Source organism: Teleopsis dalmanni, chromosome 1 (genome assembly GCF_002237135.1).
Source record: "Teleopsis dalmanni isolate 2A chromosome 1, ASM223713v2, whole genome shotgun sequence".
Lineage (NCBI taxonomy): Eukaryota > Metazoa > Arthropoda > Insecta > Diptera > Diopsidae > Teleopsis > Teleopsis dalmanni.
Genome location: NC_051846.1, coordinates 151,445,105 through 151,462,465, shown reverse-complemented (window position 1 = coordinate 151,462,465; position 17,361 = coordinate 151,445,105). Strand labels below are relative to the sequence as shown.

The 17,361-nt window shown below is 28.7% G+C and overlaps 2 protein-coding genes across 5 annotated transcripts in view; one reads left to right on the top strand and one right to left on the bottom strand.

The window, feature by feature from the left end:
• LOC119669365 overlaps window positions 1-17,361 on the top strand; it is a 141,799-nt gene that overhangs the window by 38,108 nt on the left and 86,330 nt on the right. The gene's annotated exons all lie outside the window — the stretch shown is intronic.
• Window positions 1,308-8,850, bottom strand: LOC119669363. 3 transcript variants are annotated; one of them, XM_038079217.1, is made up of 6 exons: window positions 7,793-8,850; window positions 6,967-7,739; window positions 6,582-6,810; window positions 6,346-6,521; window positions 2,750-2,984; window positions 1,309-2,693 (listed from the first exon to the last, which is right to left on the bottom strand). In XM_038079217.1, exons 1-6 carry the CDS (start codon window positions 8,354-8,356, stop codon window positions 1,500-1,502), a joined length of 3,171 nt encoding a protein of 1,056 aa, XP_037935145.1. In that variant the 5' UTR covers window positions 8,357-8,850; the 3' UTR covers window positions 1,309-1,499. The 3 variants fall into 3 exon arrangements, with proteins under 3 accessions (XP_037935149.1, XP_037935145.1, XP_037935148.1); XM_038079220.1 differs by having other exon boundaries at window positions 1,310-2,693; window positions 6,582-6,798; XM_038079221.1 differs by lacking the exons at window positions 6,346-6,521; window positions 6,582-6,810 and having other exon boundaries at window positions 1,308-2,693.

The following is a 17,361-nucleotide window of genomic DNA, read 5'->3' as shown; positions in this document are numbered from 1 at the left end:
ATATAAGTTTATCAAACAACGCACCGTAACTCACTGTATATATGTATGGAGAATATCATCCATTCCTGTACATGATCAATTTTAGTGTTCAGTTTGAAGTGAGATTTGGCGGATTCAATCATGACGAAACAAACTGCCAATGTTTCGATTTTGCACGTTATTACAGTGAAAGTTCTGTTAAACGGATCGACGCCCTTATAAGATATTTTCATTTGTCATACATAGAGAGCTTTCACTATATATAATTATATTTATTTTCAGCGAATATTTTTTTCTTCAAAGTCTATTGCTCTGTGTTTACAACATATCAAAACATTGAAAATTTTAGATTTTATGTTTAGATTTAAAATGATCGATGCATTGCACTTTATTGATTTCACTTGACTTCACTTCAGCAATTGCTTACGGCTTGAGTATGCGCTTTTTAAGCACGATTTTAATAATTGCACGCATGCGCTGTACCAACACGCAAATTATTTCCTAGTTTTCTCAAGTCGGAAAGTACATATGAATAAAATATACAAACTACATTACAATACCATCAAAAGACACAAAATCATTATAATAAACTTAATAACTATTATTAAAATTTCATTTATTTGCATTATAATTTTTCTTTTTAATTTTATTTATTGCCAAATTATGTTATTTTACTTTATGAAAGAAAAAAATTATATCACTTCTTAATTTTTATATAAAAAAGCATAAACCACAATTTTAAAATTCATTTTTTAAATATTTTTGAAACATTTTGTAAAGTAAATTTAATTATATTAGAAGTGAAGATTTGACAATTACAATGCTTTTAGAAAACAATAACTATGTGAGCACTAATCATATACAATTTTACTTAAATCTTCTCAAAGGAAATACTCGATGTTTGATATTGATAAATAAACTGCTTTTTGCAAAATATGAATATTAAAAGTTATTATAAAATTAAAATTTTTGAACATCTTACTTAATTTCTGTTTATAAATTAAAATCTTATTAAAAGTCTGAAATTATTAAAACAAAAAAAAAATGAAGTCTATTATGTTTCATTACATGCACATTGCGTTATATCTAGTTTATGTATATAAATAATAACTTTATATTATTAAATTACATAAAATAAGTGAATTTATCTTGATTTTATTTTATATATATAAGCACAGAATTGCTTACATTTTTCACAGTAGATGTGCACGCTATATATAAATATATATAGATTATAATTTTAATGTTACCAACTAATCTACCATTATGAATGGCTGAGTTTATATCTTTTCTTATCTAGTGATAATTATAAATTTTCTTTTTTAATTTACTTCGATTTTACATAAAATAAATTATTTATATAATAAACAAAAACTATACAGTTTTAGAAAGAGAAGCGGTTATCTCTTAAAAACGCAAAAATCATTGCAAACAGTGTTTGGCATTGACTAAACATTTCATTGTTGGTTTATTATATTATTGGCTGGCTAATGAAAATAATTTATATCAATATGTTATCCTTACTCTACCAATTGTTGTCTGCATGTTGCATTGTAAGGCATTTTTACTATCGTGAACTTTGTATTGGGCATATTTGCAGCCATAATGGCTTCTATTTTATCAAGAGGTAACAATTCCAGCTGCGGTAGTTCACTATTATCTGCATCATCATTTACATGCTCTGTTTCCTCTTCTTCATCTTTTGTAAGTGCCGGCAAAGCACCAGGGACTGGTTTTAAAACTGGTATACGTTCATTAACGTGAACTTTTTTCTTTTTGCTTGTTTCCTTACATTGATCCATATATAATGCTGTTACTCTAAGCAATTCTATTGTAACTCCCCAAGTAAACACCTTTAAAGTATCTGGCACTTTCTGAACTGCACTAAGCATTATACGATTTGTTGTAGCAGACTGCGAAATATATGTTGGAATGATTAGCAACTTTTTAATATTGGTACACTGACGCAGTTTATCATCAAAAGTGGGTTGAATATCAAAGTTTACTAATTCAAGTTGTGTTAACTGCTTCAGATTTGCAACTGATTCTAGAATCTCTAGTGTATCACAATTAGTACTTGTGCCATTTTCCAGACGTAAACGATTTAAGTTGTTTAATTTTGGCAACACATCTTTCGCAAAAGTTGAATCAAAGTCACCACATTCACCCAATTCTAATGAACGCAACTGTACAAGTTCACCAAACACATCAACACCCTTTGCGCCGAGACCACGTATAGCGGTTATTGAGAGATGGGTCAGGTTGTCTAAACATTGTAATGGATTAAGTTCTCCTCCGATGACACCAGCTTCAATTGTACGTAAGCGCAACTCCTTCAGCTCCTGCATATAGACAATGTTTTCCAAATTTATAACATCATCATTTATTGCTAATGCATTTAAAACGCGCAATTTTTTGTTGGTGAGAAAAAGACTTTCAACCACACGGGCCGAGCACCGACATAAGTCAATGGTTTCCAATGAACAAACTGTACCAATATGTTCCAGGAAGTCATTCCACATTTCTTCAGCCTTAGAAGTTACAATTAACATTTTACGTAAATCCAAATGTCTAGTTTCACCACGGCGTAGAGACGCCGCAAAACACTCCCAATCAGAAACCTTTGCATTTTTCATACGCACAGTTTTCCACAAAGTTGTATCTTTAGCTGCAATATTCCATAATTTACAAACGGAAGCTGCACGTGAACGTTCCTAAATATTGCAAAAATTAAATAAACTTATAAATAACAATTATTATATTGACATACGTGTATCTTCAAATATTTGAGTATATTGATAAGTGCATCGAATGCAAAAGACGTATTTGCAAAGAAATTCGTTGCAAACTTTGTATTGGAAGTGTCAACCGCTTGTGTCGCAATCTGAGACGATGGTAAAGATGATAGACTTTGTGATGTATCTGATGACCTACTTCCTGTTTTGTGATTATCGCGTATGCCATCATTTATTTGCTTCAAATCATTTTCAATATCGTTCTGTTTTCTAGGAAACAAAATACACATTTCGATAGTTATTAAGCATTAAAAATTATTTTAAAAATATTTGAAAAAATATATATTAAAAAAATATAAAAGAACTAAAAGAAAATTAAAAATAAAAATTACATATATATAAAATCTAAAAAATATATATATATAAAATCTAAAAAAATTAATATGTAAAAAATCTAAAAAAAAAAGCAATGTATAAAAAAATATTTGAAAATAGAAAAACTATATAAAAATTAAAAATATATATAGACATAAAAAATTTATAGAAAAACAAAAAAATATATGCAAATAAAAAAAATATATAAATATAAAAAAAAAATATATAAACAAAAAATTAAAAATAAAAAAAATATATAAAAAAAAATTAAAAATAAAAAAAATATATAAAATTATATAAAAATAAAGAAAATATATAAAAATATAAAAAAATATATAAAAAAATATATAAAAAAATATATAAAAAAATATATAAAAAAATAAAAAAAAAATTGGAAGAAACGTTGATAAAAAACTTAACATGTTAAGTATATATATGTATATATAATATACGTTTAAAATAATTATTATGAAAAAATAAAACTAAGAAGATAACAAGCAACAGAAGTGTGTGTACTAAGCAGAGTTATATTTATATTGTTTATATTGTTCAATAAAAGAGCAAATATAATTAAATGAGTTAATTTTATTTAAAGTTCAACATGAGCAAGAAACTATTTAAGAGAACGAGGTAAAAAGTAATGAAACATAGCAACAATAATGTTTATTAATTAATTTAATTTAATTTTTTTTTCTAAAGTGTTCTATAATGGTCTTCGGATCAATATTTTATGAATTTCGTATGATTACCCAAAAAATTCAATTAATTGAAAATAATTGAAATTTTTATGTCTACAGACAAGATTTCTATTTCAAATAGAAAATAAGGTATTAGTAATAAAAAATATCATGTGATAGTAATTTGATAATAATGCCAAATATCTATTATCAGTAGACTTTGAAAACATATATAAGTTTATAATTATATGTCCGAAGTGACAAAATTAAAAACGACAAATATTAAAAGTATCGAAAATTATAAAAGTACCAAAAATCTATGGGGTTAATTTCTCGTATGAAATCTTTTGTTGTGTGAGGTATTGAACCCTGTTAAATTTGAACAAAGAACGTGCGTGTTAACATACAAAATTAACCTATACTTAATTTGTATTATTTAAATTTAGGGTTTGGATATCAGTTAATATATATTAATATACTATACATTGATATATAATTTATATATGATAATATAATTTATATATAAAAATATAATTTATATATAAAAATATAATTTATATATAAAAATATAATTTTAATATAAATATATAATTTATATATAAAAATATATTTTATATATAAAAATATAATTTTATATAAAAATATAATTTTAATATAAAAATATAATTTATATATAAAAATAGTAATATTAATATATTATTTATATATTTAATTATTATATTAATATTATATTATTTTTTTTTTTTTGTTGTTTTAAATTTAAACATTTTTCTTTATTAATTCTTCAATAATTAAATACAAATGAAATGATTCAAAATAAAAATGTTTATTGTTGTGTTTCATTAGTATTTACCAGTGCTTTAAATACTTTTCGAAATGTTTGAAGCTTCAAGTATTTAAATATAGGAGTTTGCTGCTACTTGAAAATTTGGATTGAATAGAGCGCGTCGTTCGAATATTTTCGAACAGTATATACTGCACAAGCTTTTGCTGTTATGCTTATTTGTAGAAAATGTACAAGATATTTTTGATCTTCGAATAACTCGAACATCTGCAAATAACTCGAATATCTTTAAGCATTTCGAAATCTTTGAGTATATATCTTTAAAATATCTTTAAGTAGCTTGAATATTTTCGAATAGCTCGAATATCTTTTTGTAGTTCAGATATCTTCGAGCAGGTCGAATATTTTCGAGTAGCTCAAATATCTTTGAGTAGCTAGAATATCTTTTAGTACTTGAATATTTTCGAGTAGCTCAAATATCTTTGAGTAGCTCGAATATCTTTTAGTAGCTTGAATATTTTCGAGTAGCTCGAATATCTTTGAGTAGCTCGAATATTTTCGAGTAGCTCAAATATCTTTTAGTAGCTCGAATGTTTTAGTAGCTTGAATATTTTTGAGTAGGTCGAATATCTTCGAGTAGCTTGAATATCTTTGAGTAGCTCGAATATCTTTTAGTAACTTGAATTTTTTCGAATAGGTCGAATATCTTCGAGCATTCCAAATATCTTTGAGTAGCTCGAATATCTTACAGTAGCTAAAATATGTTGGAGAACCTGGAATATCTTCGAGTAGGTCGAATATCTTCTTGTAGCTGAAATATCTTTGAGTAGCTCAAATAATTTAGAGTAGCTCGAATATCTTTTAGTAGCTTGAATATTTTCGAGTAGCTCAAATATCTTTTAATAGCTCGAATATGTTTTAGTAGCATGAATATTTTTGAGTAGCTCGAATATCTTCGAGTAGGTCGAATATCTTCGAGTGCTCAACTATCTTTGAGTAGCTGGAATATTTTTGAGTGGGTCGAATATCTTTTAGTAACTTGAATATTTTCGAATAGGTTGAATATTTTCGAGTAGCTCGAATATCTTCGTGTCGCTCAAATATCTTTGAGTAGCTCGAATATTTTCGCGAAGCTAGATTATTTTTAAGTACCTCGAATATCTTTTAGTAGCTTGAATATTTTCGAGTAGTTTGAATACTTTCGATTAGGTCGTATATCTTCGAGTGGCTCAATATCTTCAAGTAGCTCAAATTTCTTCAAGTGGGTTGAACATTCGAAGTTTCATTCAAATGTTCGAATTCGAGTTCAATCGGAGCTCGAACACTTTGAAGCACTTGTAATTACCCGTTCTTTAAATAAGTTGAATAGTTATACCTTAAATAAAGTATAGCAAATAATTAATAAAAAAAATTAATGCAATATTTTTATGTCTATATATAAAGCATACAATTTCACTGTGAAAATTTTACAAATTATACCTTATAAAAATCGTTTTTTATTTTAAATTTAATTTATGCAATTTGATATAGGGTGCTTTGGGGTTGCGGATTTGTAAATTTGTTTATTTGAAATAACTACGTTGAATATTAATTTTACTACATTTAATGCTAAAGATAATTTTGTGTTAAAAGTTTAACTAAAGTGTTCGACAATCGATTAAAATAAGAAATGCTTTCATTTAATTGAAAGCTGTTCATATTAACACTGTAAATTTAAACTACCAATAATTAATGTAAAAAAAAAGTTAATATTATGCAAATATATATGAGACTGGACTCTACATAGCACACTCACTCTTCGACCCTAGTTGATTGCGCTAACATCACATATTTTTTTCCTTTAACCACTGCTATCGATTGAGGTTGCTGAATAACGCGTTTTAATACTTGTGGTGTTGCTGTTGTTGTTGGCGTGATACTTATTTGAGTTTCGATTACTTTTGGAATTTTCTCCACTTTTGGTAGACACGCCTATCAAAAAAGTTTTAAAATTATGTGCACTGTTTTGTTTTTCAAATTAACGAAAATCACCTCACAAACGTAATCGCGTCCATCGTTTGAATTTGAATTGGAATTAGTTCCTGTTAAGCGATACTCACTATTGAGGCGATTCAAGCCCACACATTCGTGATGATATAAGCAACAGCATTTAACACATTGCAGTTGCGGTACTTGGCCTGTTGCTTTGGGACATTGAATCGTACACGGTTTGTGGCTTTTTGATCTTTCTCTTGAACCTTGATTAACACTAGAATTGTTTCTTAAATATTTTAAAATGTAATAACCAAAAATCAACCAAGCTTAGAGTATGAAATAAAATCAACAACAACAGCAACGATAAATTCTACTTCTATTTATAAAAATTATTTCATCCAATATGTATGCAATATAAAAGAAAAAGACTTCATTAATTTACCTTTTAGATTTGGAACTCTTGCTTGAACTGCTGCTAGAAGTATTTGTGCGACTACTTGTTGGCGTTAGAACATGATTATTACTGGAACTTTGTCTGCTACTGCTAACGCCGGTACTAAGGAGTGCAGCGTTGTTTGTTTTAAGAGCCTGCGTTGGTGTCCAACCTTCTGGCGGAGGGCTGGCGCCTTTTGGTGCTTTAGGTTTCGATACACGCTTGCCAATGGAACGCGGTGGCAAAGACAATCTTGAAGTAGAAACACCGCTGCGATTTGCTGGCTTGGCTTTACGAATTGTTTCAAATTCTGGTCCGACATTCAACGTGATTTTTGAGAAGCAGAAGTGGTCTAAAGTCAAATCATCAGTTAGATATGGTGCTACTTCACTTCGAGAACGCAGCTTTTTGCCATTGGGTGTATAAAAATATACATCCGCTGCTTTTGCATCTCCGGTCGAACGCCAAACCAACTCGCGTTTCCAACCGTACTGAAACGGTTTTTGAAAGCCTTCCATCAAATCGGTTTGCTTAGCCTTGGGCCTTGGTGTACCGCCAGTTGGTGCACTGCTAACACTTGATCGTATTTTTTTATGAGATGTTTTCGATGCAGTATTTTCCTCTGTGTCTGCAACAATATGTGTCTTATTAGTTTCTGTTTCTTTTGGAGATACATTTTGCTTAGCAGTTTCTTCTTTAACGGTCTCTACTTCATTTATAATAGCAGGTGATGTTAGCATTTCGGTTTCATTATACAGCTGAGTAGCCTTTTCATCTGAACTCTAAAAACAAATATATAAACCAACTTTCAAGTTATATTTTAATTATAATTTACCTTTTGTTTTGATTTTTTAATAGGTATATGTGTCTCTGTAATATCTGCTCTTCGTTTTTCAGCAGTAGGTTCTATAGGTTCAATTGCAGCTACCACAGGTTCTTCTTCAGCTTCTATAGTTTCTATTGGCGAAAAATCACCACCCTCATCCCAACCCATTAAGCAGCCTTCACCGTTTTCTTGAGCTTTTACTCCTCGCTTATAAGCAAATATAATAGCCCAAGCTGCTTCTGTTTCGCCATCGCCTGTTGAAGACATTGAGAGTCGGCGACGATGTTTACCACGTTTTTCAAAGCTTTTATCAGAATCATCTTCAGTGTCTGACATAGCAAGTTTTAATGGTGTCGATTGTTCACATTCATCATACATTTTTTTATCACCGTCCGTATGTTCTTCTTCTAAAAATGGCGGCTGTGTTAACTCAACTGGTGGATCTTCTTCTGGTTGATTACTTGTAGAAAAAGACTCTATAGATGTTAGTGGTTCACCAATAGGAAGCCTACGATTCACATTCGTTATCTTAGCTTCTATATTAGGTACTTGTAAAATCGCATCTACATCCATTCTTATATTTAAAAAACTCTGCTTCCTTTTTGGTGAAATTTTTGTAACTATTTCCAACTGAGTAAAGCAATTAGTAGTACGCGCGTTTTGACGTTTACTTCAGTTCTCTTTTTTACTTTGATTACAGAAATTGAGGTTATGTATTTGATTATTCTTTAACAAACTTTCCGCGTAAAACACAAACTCTTGGTAAGGAACGCGAAGCACCATCAATGCACTAAGGTACGTTATTTGTTTGTTCCACTTTGCTTTAAAACGTACGAAGAAGGAATTAACGGAAGTGATATGCTTCGACTCTTGCCAAATTTACACACAATATTTTGGTAAATAAAATAACTTATAAGTTTCCAATAAGTACCACAAATTATCACGAATATTAAACTTAGTGTTATTGTTTTCTAATCTTCTTGATACATGTATTAATAACTTTTAATAGAAGCAGTATTTAATAATTCCCAGAACAAACAAATAAATATACGGCAACTTAATTTATTTCTACATCTACTTTCGCATCTACGCTTTACACTTTTGTTCCTTTTTGACGCTTCTTTGGCGTTGCCAGTTTTAATTTTTTATATTTTATTTTAACGATTTTTTTATGAATGCCGTACAAATTAAAACGGTATTTTGTTACTCACCTTTAATCAGTTAAAAAACAGAATAAATTTAATATATATCACATAAAGAGTTTGTTGCAAAATACTTATATGTTTATAAGGTTTTTTTTTGAGTTTACGCTATAACTTGTATGTATACTTTTCGTATACTTATTTGACAGATAACTCAAAATGTTTCTAATACGGCGTTAACATTGTGTGACTAAAAGTAGATTAAAACAAAAATCGAGATTAAAGAATTAATCTCGTTGTTGAATCTCAGATTTGTTAAATTGTTGTTATAAAACTATTAATTAAATATATATTACAATTTTTTACACAAAATTGTAATTTAATGCTTTAATTAGAGAAATTTATCAAACACACGAAACAAAACAATACTAGAGAAACATCAAAATTAATCTTCAATCTATAATGTAAACGGTGTAGATTAAAAATGCACATGTAATAAACAAAGTCGAATGAACAATTACTTGAGGTGTGTGAATTCCCTATAAAGTTATTAAAGATATTTTAATCTTAATAAGATTTGAAGCCATTCAAAACAACTTTTAACGCTTGCATAAATTTCGTAATTCGAAAGTAATTGTATTGTACATAATTATCGCAATTACAAGATGATGAATATAGAATATAGTCGAAATATTAATGCAAATAAAAAATTATTTAAGAACATAATTATCAAAAAAAGTGTATTCTTTGGTCATAATAATAACAATCAGCTGATGTTCTACCGTACACTGAAAAAAATTATCAGAGCTATTTCATTGATAATGGTAAAAACAAATTTACAAAAAATGTTAGCAGTTCATCGAATCACTAAATACAATTTAATATTTCTAATGTTTTTTGAAATGATATTCCAAATATATAAAACTATTCACAGAATTTGTTTTTTAATAAGAAATCGTAGTGTTATATTTTTGTAGTTGAAAATATATTTTATAATAAATATATAAATATTTTGAGTATTTTATTTTTGCAGACATTAAGAACAATTTTGCTTACAATGAAAACCTTATATAAATTAATATTAGGGAATATATATATTATACGATTTTAATATATAATATATATATATATATTTTTAAATGATTTTTATATGTTAAGTATTTTTTATGCATCATATGTTTGAGTATGATTTGGTTTATAATTACATGCATACAAAACCGAATTTGTTCACTTGGCTCTAACCTAAAATTTTTTTCAAATTGAGTTTCATAAACAATTTTTCTTTGAATCAATATATAAAATGAAATCGGATTGAACGCTAAATAGTAATTGTGCTATATCCATATCCATTAACGTAATTTTCCATTTCACGTATTTTATGCCATTATGACCAAAAATATGGTATAATTTATTATTTGTAATTCTACGATTATTTATGTCTGGCAATGATATTTATTAGTGTCTTTTTGTAAAGCCATTCGCAGTTATAGTCTCATAATTTTAAAAATTATTTGATCCTTAATAAATTTATTTAACGACGTAAATAGTTATGTGTTGTTCCTTAAAAATTATACATTAATGCACAATAATTTTATATCTAACTACATAGTTTATTTTATGCACATAAAAGTTTTGACATTTTTTCTCCCATTATTGGCGTCAAGCGTGTAACGAATCCGATAATTTGTATATGTCAGGCATTCAACTTTTAACTTTTATGTATCGAGATGAAATAATGTAAAGTGTAAAACAGATTGTTCAATATGTAAGAATATAAGCAATTATTAAAAAAAAAATATGTTCATAATAAAATAAATTGTGTTTAAATAAAAATGTTAAGCAAATTTTAAGTGTTAATGATTCTTATAAGATTTGTGCGTCTTAATTGCCGGTAGCTGTCGCTGCAAATGGTTTAAAATCAAATATTTTTGTTCGCGCTAGATGGCAGACGAATGCAGTTTTTAAATAATTTTTAATAAAATTTAATACTTCAATGCACTTCATTTTATTTTTATTTTATGTTAAAATCTAAATAAAAGTGAAAGTTTTTTTCTAAAATAATTATTTTTATGTAAACCTAATATGACTGCCATATAATTAATTAAGAATATTCTTAATATGTGTTTGAACTCTTAACAAAAAGAAGGTAAGAAATATTAAACCATTATTTATGTTCTTATTAATTTTGGTTTAAAATAAAATAAATAATTTTTGAAAAGAAATATTGCTAATAAAAACATTTGTTTACATTAAGTTTTAATTATATTGACTTTCAACATTCGTTTTGACGAATGAAATTCATATCTATATAATATAAACTATAGTTTTCAGTAGAGTGGTATTTCGAACAGCATTAAATTAAAACAATAAAATTTTATTATATTATTAAAAAAAAATATAATTTTTGGCTGACCATACAGCTGTTTCGAGTATTACCAAATACCCATCATTAGTGGGTGTTGGAATTATGTGTTATATATAAATATATAAATTTAATTATATGTTTATTAAAATTATAGTGTAAGTCTATAGTCTAAATATTAGTTACTAAATTGAAATTAGTAACCAAACATTGTATAACATTGTAATATAATCTATGAATTCATCTATGCAAATGCATTTAAATTTCCATAAATTATAATTTTGAATATTATAATATATTGCCATTTTTAAACCATATGATGACTTTTCCTATATCTTATACATATGCATATTATATGCAATAATCAATATTGCATAATGTTGTACAAATTCATGCATGTCCATATCTTCGTGTTTGGTCCTTAACCTTTGAAAAGGATGAGGTGCATAGTGGCCCATTTTTCAATTACTATCAAAAATTGCTTCATGGCGGGTCCCATTCCCTTTTTAGTTCATCTCATGCTGAGTGCGTAGATTTGTCTATTGAACTATAATATGAAATTTATAAAAACTATCAAATTATGTCACTTCTAGCTGTAAGAATAAGTTATCCGATTATAATCATTCTTATAGTCCCAAAAGGTCTATGTACAACAAAATTTCTCTATTATAAAGTTTTAGAAATTTTGTTACGTTAACATTTTATTCGACAAGCGAAAACTAAAGTGTCACAAGTAACTTGTATTTATGTATATATAGGGGCCGTATATATATATCTAGGGTCATATATAGATATATATGATTTATACATTAGACCTTCCTCAAGATACAAATAAACTTATCACAATTTTCCATAGTGGCGGAGCTAGGCCAACTCTGCACGTCGGCGACACAGAATTGCGAGGCCGACGTGTAGTTACATTGCTTTCAAGTTACTTTCAAGTTACATTGTTGAAAATTTAATTGCTAATCAAATTAAAATAAATGAATTTTCCTACTTTTAGCCTCACTCAATTTTTTTTAAAATTATATCATAATTTGCGCCAGCTGCTATTTTTGCTTTAGTTTATAGAATTTCCAATGGAGATAGTCTCTCTTGGATCTTCATACTTTTCTAGTACGTCTTAATCACGTCTTTTAACTTTGAGTAGCTTCTTTCCGTCGGAGCTATACTGACTGGAACTGTGAACGTGAATCTGGTTACTATATAAACATTCGGGAATACTTCAAATATGGTTAATGCCACCATCAAACCACATTGCTCAAAATATTTATTAAGTACTTAGAATCCACAGTCGGTAACTTTTTGCGAGGACACTGCGGGCGCGAGGCCGTCAGCGGTCGCCGACATCGCTGACGCCTAGCGACGCCACTGGTGACCCTGCTATTAGCTCTCACAGTGTTTCAAATTTGACATGTAAAGATCTCTTATATCAGTTCAGACTCACTCAAAATTAACTTATATACTGAAGTAAAAGAAAGTAAAATTCTCCAAAAAACATTCTCTTGCGAAGGGAAACTTGCACTCCAGACAAAAACTATCAAAAGTTTTACTCCATAATTAAGTGCAATAAAACTCTTAGACATTTATCTAGACAGAAAATTGACACAAATCAATTTAGACAAACGGTATAGAATTATGGTGTTCCAACATTGATATATGATATGTGAATAATAAAAATACCTATGACTACTTTCACATTCCGGTCATCTCTGTGGTGATTAGAGAAATTCTTCAGTTAAAATTCTCTTCACAGCTTATCGCATAAAGCATCCAAAATAATTACTAATTGGACCGCTAGTGAAGAAAAACAAGTCAATATCTTTCTAATAATATATCTCTAGATTATATAAGTTCTTTTAACTTAATTTCATTTTTATTTCACCTAGAAAGATTAAATAAATCAACACTAAATTAAAAAAAAAATTACTAGTAAATCTAGTAAAAGATATAATTATTATATAGCTATATTGCTATATATATTCATCCGATTTAACGAATCGAGTGTGCAAGAAATCATTAATCTACAAAAATCAATTGTATGTAAGTATGTTAAAGCTTTAATTTGAGTTATCCACAACTTTATAAGCGGGTTTCTTATAGAGCCTGCTTTTAATTGCTCTTTTGCAATCTCAAGTTCTGTCAGATTCTTGTGTCGGACCTCTTAGTACAAAACATGCTGATAAAATAGTGGTGGTGGTCAAATATCTTTCATAACAGTGCATTACAACGGAACAATTTGACACTGACTTTTTATATGAGAAGATATTTACAGTAATGTGTCCGACCCCTTCGTCCTGTATTATCATATAGTTTATGCAAAACAACTTTTCAATTTTGTATATATATATATATGTAGCGTCACTAATCGATAATAGTCGAAACAAAATTCGTGCTTTTCAACTTGCTTAAAATTAAAGTATCACGTTTACACTGTCTCATTTAGGCGGTTTTGCTCATTATAGCCATTATTGAGGATGATTTACCATTCAAAGAACTCCTATATAAATGAGCTCATTATAAATAAATCACTTAACGAAAATTCTCGAACTCAACCCTTAAAAATAAATTTTCCACAAGGAAAATTGCAAAGATTTGAAATAATTTCCATATCTTTTACATGTTTAATATGTAAAATGTAAACAAACAACAGCTGAGCTGTAAACAAAGGCACTGAGGAAGTAAATATTTAATAAAATATATGGTTTTATTAATTGAATATGTAATGGATATATAAAGTATATATATATATATATAAATGACTTAATATATCAATTATATATTTAATTTTTTGTGTGATATATTATAAAATGAAATTTATTTAAACAAACAGATCTTCTCTTCAAACTGTCAAAGAACTTTCTGATACAGAAAAGCTCTTTTACATGCAATAAGTAACTTATATCCATGAAAACGTTCAAATCATAAAGTTACTTAAGTAACTTATTAGGTGAGCAATGAAAACATGGTACAAATCTTCAAGAAGGCTAGAAACGTATTTTGGTGTTACTGCTATCTGTATGTAACTCTTCTAATATTTGTAATTCTCGAAATTATTTTAGATTTAAACAAAAATTAATGCATATAATAATATTTTTCTACTGTATTCGTTAAATCAGTTTATTTGTTTAAAGTCGCTAATACAACGTTTTCACTACATACTAAGTAAGTGCAACTTACTAATATGTCGAAAGCATTAATGCAAAATATATTTCTCAAAAAGGAAAGGAATGAAATTTTATATATTTGACGTATACAATAAAATATAAATAAACAAAATATCAGCAGCTCAAAAAAACAAGAGGTAAGAATATTTTAGAATGGATTCGTGTTCTATTTTGAATGGGATATGATCATGCGTAATACAGTATGTAAATACCTTAAGTCCATGCCATATCAATGCGTGATACTTTATCACATTCTTCTTAAGGTACACCTGTTCTTTCATGTTGACTATCACGTGGACGTAACAGAACATCATGGATCTAGAGAGGAAAACTCGATAAAACCCTTAATCTTAGGTGTTATTCGACCCGTGTCGATGAGATGAATGGTACTACGTTAGTGTGTCTTTAAACGGAGACTTCCGAATAACTAGCGTCCTCTGGTTGTAATTTAGCCTTTTCCGGGTATAGCGAATCTCTGCCCGGATGGACCTTTCCCTTCTCCGCAACACTTTTGTTTTAACTATGAACGAACCTAAAAACATAAACAATTCAATAGCGGAGAGTTCGGCTACATAAAGCTTAAAAATTTCGGACACCAAGTGTCCAAACAGGACACCTGCCGCGCCTTCTAGCGGTAATCAAAAGATGCCCATCTATGCAACGCAAAATGTATCCACGCATTCTGAACCATAAATTCGGTCAGGCCCTCCGTCGAGCAGGAGTTATAAGCAACGCCAAGTGGCATCTAGACTGCTCGAAAGAAACGGAAATGCTTTGGTTTCATTCGAATCTATGAAGTCCAGGATTGCCTGGGCAAAGTAGTGATTCTAATCAAATAAACTGTTTTAACGAAGGCAGTGGGAACTTTTTGCGTACCATATTATAGTACGTTGATAAAATCATTGTTAGGCGTTAGAAATGTTTTCATAATGTTGCTTCTCGTTTTCTTTTATACGAAAAATGAGGATCAGTTCTAAACTCTACATAAATTTATACAATAAGAAGTGAAAAGGGACATAACTAATACCGTCAACAAATGTCAGGAGCAGAATAAAAATGAAAAATACATTTTATAAAGTACGGAAGTAGAAAATATACATTGGCTAGATGTTCGAATGTGAATAGATGTAATATATTATTTTTGAATTTCATAAATAAACACGTGTTACGTGTTAGTGAAAAAGTAAGAGTGTATGCAAAAATCTTGTTAAAATTTAACAATAATACTCGCTGGGTTATTTCAGGTAGCTGAGGTGGAAAAAGGATCGAATCTTCCTTAAATAGTTAAGTAAGCCATTTTGATTTCACATTCTCCATACTTATGAGCGGAACTGTCTTATACTAGAAAAATAGAGCTATGCTTGAATTATTTTGTATAATTATTATAATAAAATTATTTTGATGTTCGAACACAAAATGCTCGAACCTAACGAGTCGCTCGAAAATGTTCAAACGATACGTTGTACTCAAGCATTTACTGTCATAACTATGTGTTTCAAAACAAATATAGTATGAAAAAGATTCTTTATTTTCGAACGTTTTAAGTGTACGATCCAAATGTTCGATTTCGAATATGTTTGAATGTGTTATGCTCAAGCATATACTATCATAACTATATGTTTTTAAACAAATACAGTTTGAAAAAGATTCTTAATTTGTGCAATTCATACATTTTCTAACGTTTAAAGTGTACGATCCAAATATTCGATTTCGAATATGTTCGAAGACCACAATATGCTCAAGTATTTACTATCATAACTATATGTATAAAAAGAAATCGAGTATGAAAAAAATTTGTGGTTTAAAAATTTGAACATTTTTAAACGTTTAAAGTGTTCGACTCAAATTTTCGATTTCGAAAATCGAAATTTCGAATATGATTTAGTCGTATATCGTAACTTTCGAGCACTTTGACGTACTTTTTTGCAGGTAAACATTTTTCCAACGGTTAAAACTTATCCATTTGTGTGTTCCAACTTAACAGAAACTTATGAAAAGTAGGGTAAATATCGGACTTTCTGTACCGCTGGAATTTTTAAAATGTTTACATGAAAAATTATTGGCATTTATGTTTAAAGTTTAGTCACTCCACTCGCTCCGGTTGCAATTAATTCATTAACAGTAAAAATCAATTAAAAAAGTGATAAAAATTTCAGAGTGATTCAATTTGTTTAAATCCAAGTCAACAAAGTATTTCTCCTTGAGTTCATATTTTATGTAAAAATCTATTATTTTCACAGCGATTTTTTTTAGTAATAAAAACAAATCGCTTCGAATGAGCGAAACCTTATTTTCTCGCGACCGGTGGAAAAAATGCAAATTAGCGATTAAATTAAATTTATGATTTGAGGCTCACATTTACTAGTGGCGGCCGTGTGATGAGTGGAAATCTATTTTTAGGAATTACTATCGTTGCAATCGACTTTGATTGGCTTTAGTGCGAGCGCCGCAAATTGCCGATAACGCCGCTTGCGATTTGTAGTAGTAAATTTCACACGCCCACCGCAAATGCAGCCATGGAGGTGAAGCACTTTTTTAGTTTTTAATTAAATCATTTCAAACTAAAAAACAACAATAATAAAACATTAATTTAATAAAAAAAAAAAACACAATAAAAATTAATTTTTGCTGCCTAAGTTTTTTAATTTGCACAACCCCCAACACAACGCCCAACCCAATGAAGCGGGCCTTGTGCAACTAAATAAAAAAAAAGGAAATATTAGATACAAATTTTTTTGTTTATTTTTTTTAAATCCATAAATATTTAGTTTGTTAATCAAAATGTTAATTTTCTTACATAAAATCAGTCGCAAGGCTGGAAAACTGCGCGTTAGAAAAGTAAAATCGAGTGCCGGAAATGCCATTGAACTAACTGCATCTTCACTATTCACTAATTTTGACTCATAG